Here is a 19,430-nt window from a genome sequence, read left to right as displayed (position 1 = left end):
GCAAGAGGAGTGTAGAAAAATAAGAGCCTGGGGGCAATTTAGAAGATTCTGGATTTCTTCCAATCCTAGCCATGCCAGGCTTCCTTAGATAGGCAATTGAGGCCTACAATAACGACCCACAATTATTAAATGAAATATAAGAATCCTCAGTTCCATATGAGCTTCCTGGTACATTTATTAGCATCTGCATTTAACAGGTTCAGCATTCAGTACAAGGGCAGTGAAAGAAGCAGATATAAACATCTCTCAACTCTTTGGAACAACCAACAAAGGAAGCTGCCTTCTACTGAGTGAGTCCACTCAGTCCATCGAGCTCAGTTTGTTTACACTGGTGGCAGTAGCTCTCCAGCATTCAAGACAGAAGTCTCTCCCAGTCCTGCATGGAGATGCCAGGGACCGAACATGGCATCTTCTGCAGGACAGCTGCATATGATAGTTTGGGCAACATGGATGCTGCTGAGCACAAACTACTACTGATCCACACAATCAGTTTCATGAAGTGGCTACCGTATGGTTTTAGATGGAAACACTGGGACTGAAGCCCCATTTCGGACAAAATCATCAACCATGAAGAGCAGCAGTCATCTCAGTCATGTGAAACTGATCTAGGTGTATCTTACCTTCAGCTGCTTTTGCACACGCTCATTCTTTTGGGCTTCAGTGATTCTCTTCTCTTCGTTACGATCATCCAAGATCCCTTCACTGGAGAATTCTGCGCTGTAGCCAGAGGACTCGGTTCCTTCGTCCTGAAGGTTGTCGTGGACATGGTAGTTCACTGGCTCATACACAGGTGGGGGTGGAGGAGGTGGAGCAGTCATCACCAAGTGCAGCTCCTCTTTTGTTTTTACGAGATCTTCTTGGGCTTCTATAGCCTATTGTAATGGAACCAGAAATAAAATTTAGACAAAATACTTTTTACTAGTATTCCGGTGGGTACAGAACTGTGGGGCTTTGCCTGAGGTTGGTCTGGAAGCCACACGTGGTGCAGAAGGCTGCAGTGAGGTAACTCAGTGGAATGCCCTATCACAGACATAATACACTTCTCCTAAAAGAGGTGACAAGCTAGCAGCCCAAGTACCAAGGCTTTGGTTTTAATTTCTAAAACTCCAAACCAAGGATCAGGATACCTAAAAGAGAGCCTCTCTCCCTGTTTCCCTGTCTGAACATTGTGCTCAGCCGTTGGAGGTTCTCTTAGCTGCATTGTAATCCTGCCAATGGCCGCCACGGGGAAGGCCCCCTCTATGGTGCCTCCTGCCTAGGGAACTACCTTCTCTTGGAGCTCCAGCAAGCACCCATATGGATCATTTTTCAGCGCTCAAAACATTTCAGGGGTTTAATCTCAGGATGAATGGTGTCCTGGGGGCCACTTGTTGTTAATTACTGTGATTTTACTATTTTTTCATGTTAACTTGTACACACTGATTTGAGATGGATTGTAAAAGGCTATTTATAAACTATTTTATAAATAAAGCAGTTTTACAAATGCTTATTGTTTAAACATTTTTATACAAACCACTTTGAGACAAGCACCTCAGAAGCATTATACAAATATCTTAAGTCAACAATCTGGTCCTACCCCACACAATCCCATCATACGCTTCTAGGGCTGGAAGAGTAGCAAAAACTACTGTTCTACAGAACTGTGTAGCTCTTACTCTCAGATTAATGGCACTGAAAGTTCCAAGGCAGGACTAAAACTGCTAAACCCTTGGAGGTCAAACAGACTGATACGTAGCTCTAAAGAAACTTAGCACTTACCCTGTGCTGCCACTCTTCTACTTCGTTCTCCTTGCGTTTCCTTGCCTCTTCCAGCAGTGCAATCCTAGCTGTGTATTCAGCAAGCTCTGTAGCCTGTTTGACAGAGAGAAAGGCATTTTAACTATTGGTCAGTAAGATCTAGAGGTAGGGAAGCAATCCATTTTGGATGACGCTGCTCTCCTGATGAAAAATCAGGTACAAAATGCCATTGCAATAGTGTTAGCTGGAACCAGCTCTAGGGAGGCATGTTATTCCACTCCTGTTCAATTTAAGATTCTGGTTATGTCCCTAAAGCCTCAAGTGGTTTAGAGCTAGAATACCGCAAGGGTATTTATCTCCAATATGATTCTGCCAGTGCCCTTCAGTTGGACGGAGAGGGACAACCTTAAGTAGAGGGCCACCAACTTGGACGTATTTAAGAAGATAATGCTATGAATGTCTACTAGCTAACAATCTGGGATCATGATTTCCTAATGCCTGCCTGATCCCTTATATCACTGGTATCTTTGGGGTTGTCTATAGGTGCCACCTCAATAGCTTAGATGCACAACTTAACTACTAGAAGTTGTGTTTAATGTTATGGCCCCTTCCACCTGAGATTAGACAGGCACATGGCAAAGACTTTCTTATTCCTGCAGACATTTTAAGGTTGCCTTTCAGGTTTCTATTTGGTTTTATGAATTCTTATTTTCTCCTGTATGGTTTATTTTTATGCATACCCCTAGAAATGTTAATGATTGAGCAGCATATAAATGCCGTAAATAATAAGTAAATAAAAACAGCAACAATGGCTATGATCAATATGCCTGTGCATATCAGTAACTGGGAATCAATCACAGTGGAGGACAGCTGAGATTGCACTCAGATTTTGCTTGCTGGCTTCCTATATACATTTGGCTGGCCACTGTGAGAACAGGATGCTGTTCTGATGTTCCAGCAGGAGTTAACCTACTATTAGGGTCTGTTGCATATCTCACTACAAGCTGATGTGTAGCTAGAGGTAACAGGGAGAGAGATTTCACCACGGTAATGCCCAGATAAATGGAATTTGTTTTGTGAGATCACTTTGTCCTGTCTCTTAAACACTGGGCTTGTTTTCTGCTTGAATGTTTTGGTCTTCTGGTTATAATGCTTCCCCGTATTACTCTGCTGTAATACTTGCTTTGAGTGGCAAGGAAGGACACGAATTCCATGAAAAACAAATGTCCATACTGTACAGTATCTTGATTTCCCCCCTTTCATTCTCAAGAGTCACTGCTCAGGAATACAGACTCTCAGCCATGTATTAATTTGTCCTATATTGTAGGACTTGCTTTGCTTTGGTCAGTAACTTTTTCTTGGCCCCCAAATGTAGCATTCAGCCAAACTCGTTTGCTACTATTTATATAATTGTCAGAGTTTATCTCCCAAGTGCCTTGGATGCATACCAGCTGCTCCTGACTCTTCATCTGGTCGGCCGCTTGCCTCTCCAGTTCTTCCTTGGCTTGCAGAGCAGCTAAGCGCTCGTTCTCTAGACGCTCAGCTTCCTCCTGAGCCCTTCTCCTTTCATCTTCAAGCTCCCTGGCTTTTTGGATTTGGTCTGAGAGCTCTGGAATGGGGGGGGGGGGGGGGGAAAGCCACACAATAAAAAGTTGTGTTTCTGTAAACTCCAGCCTTATAAAGATACTTAGCAAATTCGGTGTCTTCTACCTGCAAATGCAAAGAGGAGCTTGCTTTCTGAATGCCAAGGCAATTCCAAGCTCTTATCAATATGTAAAACTTTGAAGCTTAATAGGTATAGCTTTGCATTATGCTGCTTACAGGGATGCAGGAAAAGTATGGATTCTAAAGCATTGGATTGATACAGGATAAAGGGAGGGCAGTGGGATGTTATTCATTTAGATTTCATAATCTTGTTCAGAGATATTGGCTCAGCCAGATCAGGGTGTAAAGGAAGCTACGGTGCACTGCATCAGATCTCACAGCTGGTCTGCTCAGAAAACATCCAGCAATGCCGGCAGTTTAACATTTCCCCTTTAGGCAAAGAGAAAAGCTTCCTGTCAATTGAACTGCCACTACTGGGTGCAGATATTTTAGGAACTTTACAGCCACATATGCGTATTGGACATCAGATTAGGTTTTCAATAACATTTTCCTGGGGTTATTATGGCAGACATCTAATCTTGAATAATCTATATAATCGTAAAACAAGATTACAAGGCGCCTACCGTATTTTTTAAATAGTTTGATTAATAGTTGAGGGAGATTTTAGAAGTTGTTTTTATGAAATTGCTTAGCTCGGCCATCTAACTGTAGATAGCAGTAATGCCAGCTGCATTTATGGAGCAATATGCACAAGTAATAAATGATTCAAAGACTAAAAGGAAGCTCCTATAAAACCTCCATCCATTAAGAGAGTGGTTCCTGTGCTCTAGCGAAGTAGATGTTACCCTGGTTTGTATATTTCTATCATGAAACCCAATGAAATGTCATGCGACAGCACTGTTAGGGTATTATAGTGTGCCAACACACTGCTATGTTGGATGTCTAAGCAAGGCTGAGAATGTGAGGAAGTGGTGGGACCATGGGTTCCAGTTGCCTGTTTAATGAAGGCAAATTGTACCTTTTTCTGCTTTCTGCGTCTTCAGTTCGTACTCCTGCAGTCTCATCATCAGTTCTTCCTTCTCCCTTAGCATCTGCTCTTTCTCCTTCTCAATTGTCTCTCTCTTCTTCTTTTCATTTTCTAGCTGTTGTCTGTAACGGATAGAAAAATAAGTTGCTTCAAAACTCTGGAGGTTACAAGTCTGCTTACCCCTACACAACTATCCTGTGCTGGGCTGAAAAGCTTTTCTTTTCTGTGATTTTATACAATGACAGAAGCTTGATGAAAATATGGCATTCAAACACTCCTGTGGCTGCATCCAGGGAGGCGGCAACAATCAGGTGCCACAAGCTCTCAAATTAAGAAACTAGGAAGAAATTACAAAGTCTGGAGCTGTACCAGACAGAATCAGGGAATTTAGCTGCTCACCAGCCTTTACCCACTGCTGATATGACTTCTGTTAGCTCCATTCTGGGTAGGCATCACATTATAGGGATGACTCCATGTATCTTTGAGTTTATTTGGGGGAGCGTGGTAGGCAGCACCAGTGCAACATAGAATATGCTACAGGGTTAATTGCTAAACTGATAATGAGTGTTGTTTATCCAAAGAAGCCTTCATAAAGGAGGAAGAATAGAGATTCCAGGAGTATGAGTTCCCTGGTTTGGTTCTGCTTAGTTGCCATATTACTGCATTATAGTGGTTAAGATTGATTAAGATGGATCTCTGGAGCATCTTGATATGGGATACAAAATGCTGGACGTCACAGTTCTATTGTGATCCAATATTATTTATTTTCATAGTCATTTGTTGCATTTATATATGGCCTTTTTGGAAAGGCACCTAAGGCAGTTTGCAAAATAAAGCATGCAACAATTTCTTTAAATAGTGACCTATTGCTTTATGTCGCCTCTTCTCAGCTAAGTGTGCATGCCTACATTTAGCAAGAAAAACTGAGTTCTCTAGTTTTCTACCCTTGCAGTGGTGGCATTTTACCCTCACCACCAATCTCTACCTCTGCCAAGTTTTATTGAAGACAACACATTAGGCCCAGCCACTTTCTCCATTCAAGTGAACCACACCCTTCCCACCACTGTCCTCCACCACCACGAGTACCTTTCTAGCTGCTTCTGGTGCTTCTCTTCACGGGCCTGGGCTTTCATCTGTTGGACCTCAATGGTGTCAGGTTTCCTACGGCGCATGTACAGCTCGTGATTTCCCATGCACAGCTGCAGGATCCTCTTGTTTATTCTTAGACGAGGAGCATAAAACACAAAGTCCTGGCAGAAGGAGGAAGGGGGGAAAGTAAGTAAAAAAAACAACAACATCTACTTGGGCTTCCCACATGCATTCTCATCTTCCCCACTCACTCAGTCCTTAGTTCTTTGTTATGGAAAACACAGGCAGCAGCATCCTATTACAACAGCTTATGTGTTTTAATTGTATGGGGCCTTGTTCTTTTCCTGAAACTTACACATGGTGTGTCGCTTTAGAATGATGAGCCAAGGCCCAAATATTGAGAGAAGAGAAAAAAGAACTTAGGGGAAGCAAACGCAGACTAGAGATTTTGATGGTACTATGGAAATGGAATCTAAAGTTAAGAAAAACAGTACAATAAAAGTGTCTATGACTCTGGTTTGTTCATTTTTAAGTGTGTCAATGAGATGTATACTTTAATCTTCCTATTAATCTGAAGTGATATACTGCACCAATTAATATACTCAGCCTGGGATGTAGACTCAAATGAGAGCATTTTGTCAAATAACTGGACAAAACCATTCATGTGGCAGAGGAAACAAATATTCCACTTCTCCAAGCAGTCAGCTTTAAAACATTATTATTATTATTATTATTATTATTATTATTATTATTATTATTAATTAATACTACTACTACTACTTTGCCTTTTCCCCTGACTGTGTACTTCAAAGCTATGAAAAATGTTTAAACAAAATGGTGTCCAATACTTTGGAGATAACTTTTATCACATTTATTTTTTGCCAACACTGCATTTTTATTGAAACAAGTTACTTCACTGCTGTTTCACCAAAGTAAACTTGGCACAAACCAGCATCTTGCCAGTTCTACTGAACTGCAAAGTTACATTTTCTTGCTTTTTATCATACTTGCATGTCAGGACCTCACAGCAATGAGAATTAAAATCCCCCTTTAGCCTAACAGCCTTGTGAGGCAGTTTAGGCTGAGGTAGATAGCGACTTGGGGCAAGTCATGTTTGTTTAGAGCTGAGCTAAGTATTTGCAGTTCAACTCCCTCAGTCCAATTCCTACACCTCAATGGCTCTTAGTTCCCTAATACCGTATTTTTCGCCCCATAGGACACTTTCCCCCCTCCAAAAATGAAGGGGAAATGTGTGTGCGTCCTATGGGGCAAATGCAGGCTTTCGCTGAAGCCTGGAGAGTGAGAGGGGTCGGTGCACACCGATGCCTCTAGCTCTCCAGGCTTCAGGAAGCTACCCGCAAGCCTTGCAAGCCCGGCGGGAGTTCCCATGGGCTCACAAGGCTTGCGGGCAGCAGCCTGCAGCCCGAAGCACGGGGCGCCCTCCGGAGGGCGCCCCGTGCTTCGGGCAGGTGTGCACAAGGCTTGGGGCTGCAGCCGTGGCTGGGGGGGGGGGATAATTTTTTTTAATTCATTCCCCCCCCCCCCAAATGAGGTGCATCCTATGGGCCGGTGCGCCCTATAGGATGAAAAATACGGTAATTCCAAGCTTCTATTAGCTTAACAGAAGGCATGCCTTAATCATCCAAAGCAGTGTATGTTTCTTTTAAAAGCACAGAGGTCACCGTGTCTTCACTGTTTCTCTGAACTGGATGCCTATACAGCTTCTCAATTCCCACTCCTAATAGGATAAATAGTGCAGTAGGGGTTGAGAGTTCTTTTGTTACCAAGGTTTTCACAGACTACTATGCTCATGAGAAAAGACATTCATTGAGCTTTGATCATGGCTATAAAGACGTGTGCGTTTCATTTGAGAGAGTATCCTTTTATGCAGATTACTGTGTATGAAATTGACTTTTAATAGCAGTTCTTTTTAAGTAAAAGGAATGAGAACCCTTGAATTTCTGGACCCACTTTCCCAAGATCCATGTGGGTTGTGGATCCAGTGCCCTCTACAATTGCCAACAGGAGAACCTTGCTAGTACTCACTGCGTATCACAGTCAAAGACTGTGAAGCATTTTGTGTGTTCAAAATTTTTAAGTATAGACACAATGCCCTTCCCTGGGCTACACTAATTTCTGTAATAACCTCATGAAAAATCTCATTTTAAAAGTGCATCCCAGTTTGTAGAAGACCGGCTATGCCCAAGATTCACAAATATTTTGTATATAAATTACAACATAATGAACAACTATCTGGCATGGAAAGCTTATGCACACAAGAATAAAGGAGCATTTCATGAATTGTCACCAACCAGATTTATCTCATGGAAATAAAGGCTTGCAGTGCAACGAAGCAGCGAGAGTCTGGAGGGGAGGCAACTTCACTCACCAAGCCCTCTCACCAATCCATTGGAGGGGTATTTAGGGGGGGGGGAGGCAATTAGCAAATACAAATTATTTACAGCAAGTGGTCTATGGGGTGAGATATTTAGAAGCCTCAGGAGGAAATCTTTCCATCAGATACAGGAAACAGTAATCTGAGTTGTTGCTGGGAAGAGTTAATGAGTCATTGCTCCTGTGGTCTCTGAAGTACTACAGATTAAGGTCACAAAGAACATTTTGGAGAAAATACTAAAAGGGGGAGGGGACACAACTGAACGGCAATAATTTTCTATTAGGTCAATGTTACTTTTTTTGCCACCATTTCTTTTCTTGATCCTTTAATAAGGAATTTAATACCTATGAGCTGAAGTACTGGTGGATTGCTGACACATACAATCCACAACTGAGCTATTAGCATAAAAAGATCAGAGTAAAGATGGAAGTTAACATTCTCGATTTGGCAGGAATACTCGTCATCGGCAATACTTACTGGGGCTTTCTTGTCAATTGGTTTTATGACAAACTTCTTGTCATTGAAAGAGATGTTTCTGATCTCACTCCAAGGGAAGCCAATCTTGGGAGTTAATCTGCAAGCACAAAAATTATTATGGTTTTGTTTTTTAAGAAGATACATTGATTCTATACATAAATTGTCTTGAATGTGACTATGCTAAATATAAAAAGGGTCAGATCTCTACAGCATCATTACTGTCGGGTTTGGTCCTATGTACACAAGAATTACGCAAAAGCAAACCATTTTTCAATTTAATCTCAGGGCTGGGGCATGTAGTTCTAAACCTAGGTATTGATTTTTCTTAGATCTGGGGCCCCACAGATATTATGTCACCCTCAGCTGGAGGTCCCTTGCCCCTCCCTTTTTTCTTTTTCTTCTTTTAACTTGAGCAGTGCTGGGCTGGCTAGAAAACAGAACTTCAGAACTTCAGTCCCTTTCCCTCTTCGTCTCCTTTCCTCGGAATACCTCTGGGGCTCAGGTTAAGACCAAAGACTTCCTCCCAACAAAGGAATGGAGGGGCTGGTCAGTGAGGGTCTTTCTTGCTACACCTTTTTTTTTTATTAGGAAAAGGGATCCTACTGGTGCTTGCTTGGGGGATTGTGTGCAGAATGCCTTTTGGTTTGTTGTGTGTATGCACACTTGTGTGCTGCCTTTCTGAGTGGGGTATATGTATTCCTTTCCCCCTTTGCGGGTGGAGATTTGCCTGTTTCTTGAGATGTGCTATTGTTTGGGTATTCTGTGGTGGTTGACTTTTGTCTGGTTTTTGTGACTTTTGAGTTTTGCCTTTTGGGACAGTTGGGCAGCCATGTGTCCTACTTTAGGGAGGACTGTCCTCTGTTTGAAAGGCTGTCCAGTCCAAATCTGGTGAAAATATAAATAACCATATGAAAGGTGAGCAGCAACAGTCGCTTTGAATTTGCCCATGGAGGGTTCACACCTGCAGAACACGCAGGTCACGTGGCCATAGTCTTGTTCCCCGTTAGGGTGAGAGACAATTATTTCTGAAAGTATATTTATGCAAATTTGCATAGCAAACTTTATGTAAATATGCATCCTCTTTTTTTTAGTTATTCACTGGTGCTTTAATGCATTACTTTTTCTGGGGTTGCTGTATGTTCAACCATCCTAAATTTCCTGTCCTTCTGATACAAGCAGATTGAAAAGAACCAAAGAAACTATCTTATGGAAGCTTAGTTGCACCTTGCCCATCAATTCATTTCTATACAGGTTTTATTCATGTCAAAAATTCACTTCCAGTTAATGGCAAACTATCACAATTTCCGCTTTAAAGCAAAGCAAACTATTAAAATCCACTCAATATGTTGATACCCATTTACTTTATATATGTGTATTGCACATCTCTTATGATGAAAGGTGTCAAAATGCTCCCTCTGTTCAATCCCATCTCTAGAAGGACAATCTATAAAATTATAACCGTAACACTAAAATTTAATGTATCCCTTCTGTCTGCCACTTTAAAACACCAACACAATAATTAGGTGCAGAAGAACTATAATTTTGTTTTCATTATGAAAAGCAGTGGCACTAATATTTATATGTTAAGCTCTATTAACCACAGGTGTGGTTCTGCCCTATTCTGCCCTGCAGCTAAGGTGGCCAGATGCAAAAAAGGAAAGAAAAAAAAGAAAGAAGACTGGGTTCTGACAGTTGTGTAGAAGAGGAAATGCCAACAGGCATGACAAGCTATGCAAGCTAAACCTGCTGAAATTCCTTTTCTACACCAGACTTCCCCCAACTTGTTGCCTTCCAAATGTTGTAGTCCAAAATATCTTAAGTGCACCAGGTTGGAGAAGGTTGCTCTAAACAACTAATAAAATGTGCAGGGGCTCCTTCTCTTTTTTCCTACCTGGTCATTCCTACCTACAGCCCTTCATATGCAACCCAGCTCTAATTCATTTAAGCAAACTGAGATATCTAACTGCATAAACAGAGAGGGTGGGATCTAGCCTCTTCATACCATGAAGGTTATGAATTAATTTTCAGGTGTCCCAGCACTTACTTTGCTATGCATGTTTGCCCCTCCCCTGATTTTCCTTCAGAGGCAAAGTTTCCTTTCTGAAGCGTTGATAGCTTGCAAAACCTGTTTGAATGACTATGGCTACACTAAAACTAGAAGTAGTTTCACTCATGCAATACCTAGAGTGACACTCCTTGTTTTCTGGGTGATGGTGCACCTTAGCATTTCAGAAAAATCTCCCTCCTACTCTACCATCCCAAGACTATTTCATTTAAAATCAACATGGAGACCTATTCTATCCTATTTCCATAAACTGCTTGACATCTCTAGTTATATGGGCTTATGGTTTACCTTGAACAGAGAGGACAAACCAAAGTTAGTACTGGCAAAAAGGTATGTTCTTTATTTCAGATTCTTCCAAACTCATATCCTTTAACTCTGCTAAACGTGAATAAGACTAGTTTTCTTTTACATTTTCTCCCCATTAAGTTTCTTCTCTCTTGCTCCCTGATTACCAGTCTGCTGTTTCCTCACCCTTCTTCCAAAACTAGAGATCTCACAGCTACCTAATGAAAGACGATCAGCTACAAATTTGTGTATGGCGGAGGACACAACCTAATTTGCTTCCAGTTTGACCCCAACCTAGCCATCTAAGGACAGGTACGCACAAATGGCTCACGGCTGGAGCCAGCCACTATCAAAAGTGAGTTAAAGTGCTCTCTCCAACTTGAATATATTGTATATTGGCTCTGAATGGCCCTAGAGTCCTGTCTGCTTCAGATGTTGGTAGACACCTACCAGCGATCAATTAAGAGATAATGGGCAGGATTCAACTAATGAATGCAATAACTTAATTTGCACAAAGGGGCTTTCTTCCTTCTCCCCACCCCTCAAAATTGGCTCTGGGGGTTCAGGAGGTATCATTCCATCTGACAAGCCAAAATGCTTGCCCTGACAGAATGATTGCCAGAGTGCAATGTTGAATTCCTCCCCATTAATTCTGCTTGTGCACAATGTTTTGATGAAGTTGGATCCAAGTTTCTGCCAGCCCTATCATTAGGATCTGATATATGGCTTACCTTTACACCATATAATGGATTCTTCCATTTGACCCCTGCCTGCCCTTCTAAAGGGCTAGTATACGAGTTAAGGGGAAAACAGGTCACAGTTTGGAGATAGTAAAGGCAAGTCACTTTGGGGCCACGTGTTTCCCAGCACAACTGCATTCAGCACACCAAGGTGACTTGCTTTGATAAGGCTGCCATAAAAATACAAAGCATAGATAACGAGAGAATTATCTGGCACTAATGCCTGCTCTTCAACCTCAAAGGAATAATAAAACATCCGCTTACTTGTCGTCCTTCTCATAAATGTTCAGCCCGAGTGCATCTACTCCCAGCCAGAGATCAGTCCCTTTCTTATTCTTGATTTCAAAGTAGTTGATTCCATACATCTCCAGATCCTGGGCAATCTTCAGGTATTCCAGCATGGCATTCTCTCTGGGTGACAAGGGAATCATACGTAGGAAATGTTAGATGATGTTTCTCTTTTAAGACTGATGCAAAACCTTTGTGCCAGTGGGAAAATAAATGCACTCATTGGGGTAACAGGAGGAGACTAACAGAAACACCACCTTACTACAAAACAATTACAATATTACTTATTTCTTGTCCAACAGGAGACCTGTTAGTTGTACCCGGGTTACAGCAGAGGCCCAACTGGCCTTAACTAGAAGTTGGACATTTAGCATTGCTGATGCCATGCTGTGGAACACTCTTCCAGCAGTGATGGGCTGCCATCCTTCCCTTTGGATTTCCAGGCATCCCTTGAAGACATCTTTATGCCAACAGGCCTTCACAGCTTTTTAACTAGCCACTCACCATAATTATTTTTTCTATTGCTTTTAATGGCTTTTTTATTTTTGTGCACCACCCTGATATTTTATGATATGGTACAATAGAAATACTTCCATAAATAAATTTCCAGCTTTGCTAATCCTCTAAAGCTTTTGCCTATAAGCTTGTTCGGAAGTTGCAATGAACAGATACAAACTACCTGTACACACGTGCAAGTGTTTGGGTGGAGGAGTGTGCAGTTGCTGATTTGTACAACTCATCTCTATTGTATGCACAGGTACATACACGTGTTTGCTTACACACTACACGTTTGCTTACACACTCATTGAATGTAGCCCCACCTGTGTACTTCCAAGAGCATTTCAAAAATTCCAGTCTATCGCGTTGTGCTTCACCCACACATTGTGCCCAGCACGGGAATTTCTACATACATCAACGGACAATTATGTATCAGGAATGCAGAGAAGATGACGGGCTAGAGCAAGATATATGTAAAGAACCTGTTGAAGTTCTTTGCTACAGGGTTACCTTTCATCTAAGAGCTGGTGAGGAATGGGAATGCAAAATGTGGGCTCAAGAAAACAGACAGACCCCTTCAGTGCCATAACTCACTTGAGCATTCCACCATGTTCGGCATGCCAGACCTGGATCCGTTCTTCCCACTGTTCTCTAGAGAGCTTATGTTGGTCCATTACTCTAAATATACAAAAAACAAACAAAGAGAAAACCCATGAGGTGAGAAAGTTGTAAGCTCTAGTTTAAACTTGTGTACATCTAGTTTTAAAGAATGCATTTAAATTTCCCCAGAGAAGCCCTGTCCCTAAGTTTTCCATGAGACATTCTCACCTTTGGGGAATGAGGCGTTCAGAACTGAGGTATCCAGGCTTGTGCAGCTCTTTATTGTAGTCTCCATATTTGGCTTGCACAGCGTAAGACCCAAGGAGGACTGCAGTTTCAGGTGGGCAATAGATTTCATCACTGAGGATTCCTTCTTTCACCTGCAGGAAGAACAGCTTCTGTGTGATGTCCTGGATCAGCTCCTCAGATACATCTTCAGGGTAGAACTTGGCACGGAATTTGAACTGCAGAGGGTTCTCTTTCCTGACCTCTTGAGCAGAGACCTGAAATGGAGAGGGAGCAAGGAGAGAGCAGCAGCAAAACATGAGCAGCATGTCAAAACACAATTGAATGTTAGCAAATTATTGTTGACTATTAACATTTCTGAACACATTATTCAAAGTTAAGTCTTTTGGTTGTCAGCCTTAAAGTTGCATAAAAACTCTAAATAGCTCCTTGTGTGAGACGAAAAACTTCTGCTTGCACAACAGGACTCCTCCCCTTACTCCACACCCCTCCTAAAGTTGTTCTGTGGTTTCCCCTATCCCTTTGGAGTATAACTGAGGATGGCATGGGGTGACAGTGGTGGTGGAGTCCAGTAGCACAAGCAGGTGTCATTCTACTCACACAATTATTCAGTTGAACACTGTCCTTAGCACTGTGACCATAAGGCTTCCCACTTGCCAAGAGGCGATTTTGCTCTTCACATCCTACTTTGTACTCCATTCTTTGGTGCTACTTTCGATCGGGGCTCTTCATTTATTTAAGTCAAAGGGCAGCCTCATAGTAACTATCTGGATGCAACGATGTACGTTTTGCCTTTTCTTAAGCAGCTTTGAGATGCATGGTGAAAAAACGGAGCATAATTTATTAAATAAATAGGTGCTTAGATGTGTGATGAAGTAATGAGTGCATGCTTTCAGCCACTTTGCTCATTATACAATGCCAGACCAAATTACTAGTGCATCAGCATTCCTAAGGTATATCAATATTATGTACAGCTCATGCTGAATGTTTGCTAGGATGGCAAGAGGAATAAATTATCTCAGACGGAACAGAACTGCAGTACAATGCTATCATGTTTTTCACCAAAGCATCAGCCATAATAGCAACCGTAAGCTGGAAAAGAGAAAGCTATGACAACACAGGCACACACATGGCTTGTTTTATTTAAAAATCCTGAAGGCTTTAGAACAAGGAATAGGTCTATACTAGTCTCCACATGGTAATTCACTAATCTGCGAGAACAATTTATTCCAGGCAATTTGGCAACTAGTCCTGCAGAGATTAAGCAATGTACACCGAGAAGTTCCGCTAATTGAAATAAACACAATAGACAGCTATTTGGAGTAGGCAACAGACAAGCTGAGACTAGACCATGTACAAACAGTCAGTATTCAGAAATTAAGCAAGAACTCTTGTTTGCCAGGCCGTTAGTCACCAGAGGACTGAATAGTTTTAACACTGCACCTCTTTTTTCTTAAATGGAGTTTCCCATACTAAGCATTTTAACCTCTGGAAGTCACCACAGCAATTGCTGGGCTTACTGGATTGAACTCCTGATGTAGATGGCTCCCTAGTGTCTGCCAGGCCCAACCGAATGTCTCATTGTATTCTAAGTCCCATTGCAGACTAATATTGACCAAGTTCACTCTCTCAATATTATCTGTGTGCCCTTCTTGTATAATAAAGTAATGCAGAGATGCAGCTAAGGCGGCTAGTGCACAGCTGTGGCTGTATTTTCCATTTCAGTTCATTTCATTTACCTTTTTGTCAAGCTTCAGCCAGGTTGGGAATCCTTTGTTATCCACATACTGAAGACCAAAGTACCAGACTTCGCGTAAGCCTATCGTCTTGACCACCTAAAAGATGAGAAGAAGGAAGGCCAGAAGAGTTAAAATAAAAAGGTCAAACACCTATGTTTTCTAAGACTCTTGCCATAGCACGTAAGCCTGACTATGTGGACTGCCAACTCCACCCTCTGAAAAGGATGCAAATTTCAAGACCCTCTAAAAGCCAGCTTTGCCAGGACTACTTGATCCCATGGAATTTGATCCCATTCAATACAGGGAAGAAACAAAAGGCTGAGAGGAGAACGTGGCAAATGCTTGGTAAGGTTTTTTCCGTGTAAAAACGCTGGTTTGAAAGGCTGAACAAAGGACATGCTGATCAGTTGCCTGTTGCCTCATATTATCAGAGGTCAGATTAATCAGTGTGCAAAACAGACAATGAAACCGATAGGTATTTACAGCTCTTTCTTTTTTTTAAGCACTCCAAAATTTAAGAGCTGCTTGGTGCAGTCTCATCAGTAATAGCATAACTAGCTCCCATCAGTAATAGCATAACTAGAAGGAGGCTCAGCTAGGAGGAGCTGTATCTCTGAAATGTGATCCTCCCTTAATAAAAACTGCAAAGCTGCTTGAAAGCTGTAAAAGCTTCCTGTAATTAATTCTGATATTGGAATTTAAACAAGATGAGCGGCCAAGTGTAACAACTATTAGCTCATGCAAAACTGTAATTGCTCTCCCGTCAAAAGCAATCCCATAAGATTTTTTAAAAAAAGAAAACTACAATACTACAAATTTTCAAAAACGAATGAAGTAGCAGTATCTGCTTTGTGGGATGGAAGATGCTTTAAGGTGTCAAAGACTTCCCCATTAATAATTTTCTATACCACACCCATATTTTTATAAATATATCTTTTCAGGGTGATTTTCAATAATAAAATAGTAACAGTGATTAAAAGTAGCATAAAGCTAGCCATGTGTTAAAATGGCATTCCTTCTGCAGTGATTTACTCTTACTGTGATCTACTAGTTGCCCTGATAGCCAATTGACATATTTATGCCATTTGCCTTTAATTAACACTCTGTGGGGATTGTCTCCTTCAACTGCATTAGATTATTAGTGGCAGATAATCTAATAGATTAAATCAATGACAAGTAATGGGAGACAAAATGGAAATCAAGGAAGAGCTTACAAAAAGATAAAAGTAAGATGCCCTATTTAAAGACAAGACCAACTCTCAAGACTATGCTTTTACTGTCTGGAAATGCATCAGACAGAATGAATTGTTTTGACATTTTGGAATTAAGTAAAATTTCCAGCCTCATGTAACCTCAGTTTGCTTACTGAAATAGTTGAAATGCAAATACTATTTTAAACCAAGTGTCAAAACAAAATAAAATGCCTCACTCCCAAAAATATGCCCAAGAATTAGGTGAAGTAACACAAAAATTTTGCACCACTGTTTAATTACAATTCTATCACATAATTCTCTCAGCATTCCATATTTCACCTGGAAAAGTTTCAAATCTTTACTACGTGCTATGGAAAGTCTTGAGATTAAGAGTACAGAACACATAGTGGGAGAGGAATGCCACTCAGATTTGCAAAGTATAGTGCAGATTTGTTGCTTCACAACTCTGATACTCAAAACATTTTAAAGGAAGCAACAAATGGAATTTGCTCAAAATATTTCTGGCAAGGAAATAAAGGGTGGCAATGTGAATCCCTATCAATACAATCTTCAAAGCCAGTAAAAAGCACTGAATGTAGGAGAAAACACACACTCTAAAACAGTGCCAGAGATAAAATGAACATTTGGAATTATATATTCTAGGAGAGTCTCATGCATTCAGAACTAGTTTTGCAACCAAGGGAAACTGCAGTATTCAGCCTCAGTAATGTACCAATCTAAGTTAATTTATGTTCTGCAGGGCTGTGTTTAAATCTATTCTCCAGTACAGCTTGAGCATAATTAGCGAGACTTTCTGGACCATGGGTTGTCTGGCTCTTTCCAGATCTGATAAATTATTTAATGAACACTATAATTGCTTTAAACACACTGGATGAACCGACAGCATAAACTTCGTTATGAATATGGATCAAAGGGGCAAACACTTGTAGGACAACTTCCTCGGAGTTCTGCCCCCTTTAGGGCAGTGGTACTTAATCTTTTTTCCATTTATTACACTTTGTTTGGGAATTGAGGCCTGTTCATATATCTTCATCCTCACTCTGCTGCTCCCAACATCTTTAGCGGGGCGGGCAAGGTTTCCAGGCTAACTGATGTTACTAACAGCAGAAACAGAGTGATACTACCCAAATCCTGAAAATACCTACGTAAGGCACAGTGATGGTGTGGAAGGAAAAAGCCAAGAAAGAGACCCTTTTATGGAGGGAAAGCGACTATGTTCTGGTTGTACATATTGGCAAATGAGAGGAGATGTTGCATCATTTCTACAGAGAGAAGTCTCGCCAGGCCTCCACAGACATCTGTTCTAGAATACCTTATTTTTAAAGGCAGGGTCAGTGTTGTGTGGGTACAGGGCTGCAGTTGGGTGACTGGCAAGGCCTTAGGACATTTCCCTTATTAAAACATTGGGGCTTTGCTTGTTTGTTTAGAAAATCTCTCTCTCATACACACACACAGAAATCCAAAGGCACTGATTCGCAGTAGGTTCAGGTCAGACAAAATAAAGTTTTTTTCTCCCATCCAAAACCTAACATGGAATTAATTACCACACTAGATAAGGCAATTCCTGATAGTCTACTTTTAAATAAACTAGCTGTTAAAATGAATCTCGGTTGTATGGAAGCAATTTACATCCACATGTCAGGTCCTGAGGTGAGGGCACTCAATGTGACACATGCTCTACATCCCTGGGAGACAGAATGTGGGAACTGATGAACCTTCCTCTGACCCAGGAGGGTTATTCCACTATCAATCTGCCATTCCTGTAAACAATGCTGCCTTGCACTTCTCAGCATTAAGCAGGCTGCTGGCACTACCTGGTCAGCTTCCTAGCCTAGACAGAGAGAAATGGTGGTACTGACAGCCTCCAACGTTATTTAATAATAATAATTCCCCTCATAAAATGCACAGAACTGACACCCCACAACATGCTGCCTTTCCTTTCTACATAAGAAAAACTCGCTAAATTCTAGAATCCTATATTCTTACATAAACCTTGTGAAAGAGTTAAATCGCTGGCAGAAAAGTGACTGCTAACCTCATATTTGTTATTTATTAACAAAACCCTCTTTCTCTCCCTATTCACAACTTCAAAAAAAATAGTTAAAACTCTACTGTAGTTAATATACAGCTATGGATGGTGCAATATTGCTTTCCCTCCTTGGTTGTAAAAAATATAATAAAATAGGAATTTGCAAGATATATTAAGGGGAAAACTGGATTTTATTCTTTGTAGCGCTGTACAATTTTCTCTGCCTTCACAATAGGAGAAATATACAGACCCTCTGCTGTACTACACAGTTCATTATAGTCTCTAACCCAAAGGCCCACACGTGCATAGGTCAAATGCCTTGCAGTCATTGCCATTTATATTGATATCCTCAGGCAGAGAGGCAAACTGGATGCAGGTGGAATATTACCCACACCTGTATTCAATCACTGTAACAAGGTGAGTGGGCTATCTATCATATCTATGAATGTTTACACTCTATTGATCATTCCCAATTGTCTTTCATTTTTCTTACAACAGCCACCAATAACAGACAAATCCCTTAAAGACACAGCGTATCTTATAAACCTTAAGGAACTAGTAAGGCAGAATAGCATAGCTTTCCTGTTGCAAATTCTGTGGTGACCTTTACTAAGCAGAAATGGCAAAATGGAAGCCCATTTCTAAAGTATACAGATTGACCATATTAAATCCTTTCCAATATTCTTTGGGATATGCTCCATTAAGTCATTACCACATCCTCTTTAATACAGGGTATTTTCTTCTCCCCATTTGGTAATCCCACAGCAGTGACAGGTGCTGAGCAGTTTAAGTATGATTAATACACACTTCTACAATTACTCATGTTGATTCAATATAACAGAACCTGTACTTGAACCCTAGAAATAATTTATTAGCAGCAATTAATCTAAAAACATTTATTAACTGAGTACTGTTACATTACAAAGTTTTGTGTGTGTGTGTGTGTGTGTGTGTGTGTGTGTGTGTGTGTAGCAAATAAACAATCTTGACACAATGTTTTCCTACCCATTTTGGAAGTGAATGGCTTTCCCCTCACACCTGAGCAATATAGCTTCAATGAAGACTACAGATTTCCTTTTTTTCTAAATCGCAGCAAGGTCACAGAACACACAGTACTTTTTGCTATATTCCTTTACTGATTAAATTTTGATCTAACAACTTTACTTGACAGACCCAGAGTGCTGGGGTTTTCTCCCTTTTCTTTATGTCCAGAAGAGTAGGTGGAAAGTCCCTTTACCTCTCCTTAAGGATTTCAGGCACATGCAAACTTAAGATTTTTAAAGGAACACCAGCTTTCTATTGCTGATTTGTACAGAGGCAGATCTGCAACATGCCACCCAGTGCATGGTTCCTTGAGCAAAGGAGAAAGTCTCAGGTGATCCACCCTCCCTGCAGA

At 41.0% G+C, this 19,430-nt stretch overlaps 1 protein-coding gene across 2 annotated transcripts in view; it reads right to left on the bottom strand.

Annotated features, from left to right (window-relative positions):
• EZR (ezrin) overlaps nt 1–19,430 on the bottom strand; it is a 36,186-nt gene that overhangs the window by 1,608 nt on the left and 15,148 nt on the right. For both annotated transcript variants that reach the window (XM_028723808.2, XM_028723809.2), the window contains exons 4-13: nt 14,792–14,887; nt 13,035–13,309; nt 12,801–12,884; nt 11,685–11,831; nt 8,331–8,427; nt 5,456–5,619; nt 4,361–4,491; nt 3,186–3,346; nt 1,759–1,851; nt 621–872 (exon numbers count right to left, since the gene is read on the bottom strand). In XM_028723808.2, coding sequence (XP_028579641.1) covers nt 621–872; nt 1,759–1,851; nt 3,186–3,346; nt 4,361–4,491; nt 5,456–5,619; nt 8,331–8,427; nt 11,685–11,831; nt 12,801–12,884; nt 13,035–13,309; nt 14,792–14,887 — 1,500 coding nt within the window. The remainder of the gene's footprint in view (nt 1–620; nt 873–1,758; nt 1,852–3,185; nt 3,347–4,360; nt 4,492–5,455; nt 5,620–8,330; nt 8,428–11,684; nt 11,832–12,800; nt 12,885–13,034; nt 13,310–14,791; nt 14,888–19,430) is intronic.

The sequence above is a fragment of the Podarcis muralis genome, chromosome 3 (genome assembly GCF_964188315.1).
Source record: "Podarcis muralis chromosome 3, rPodMur119.hap1.1, whole genome shotgun sequence".
Classification (NCBI taxonomy): Eukaryota; Metazoa; Chordata; class Lepidosauria; order Squamata; family Lacertidae; genus Podarcis; species Podarcis muralis.
This window is presented reverse-complemented; position numbering and strand designations above follow the sequence as displayed.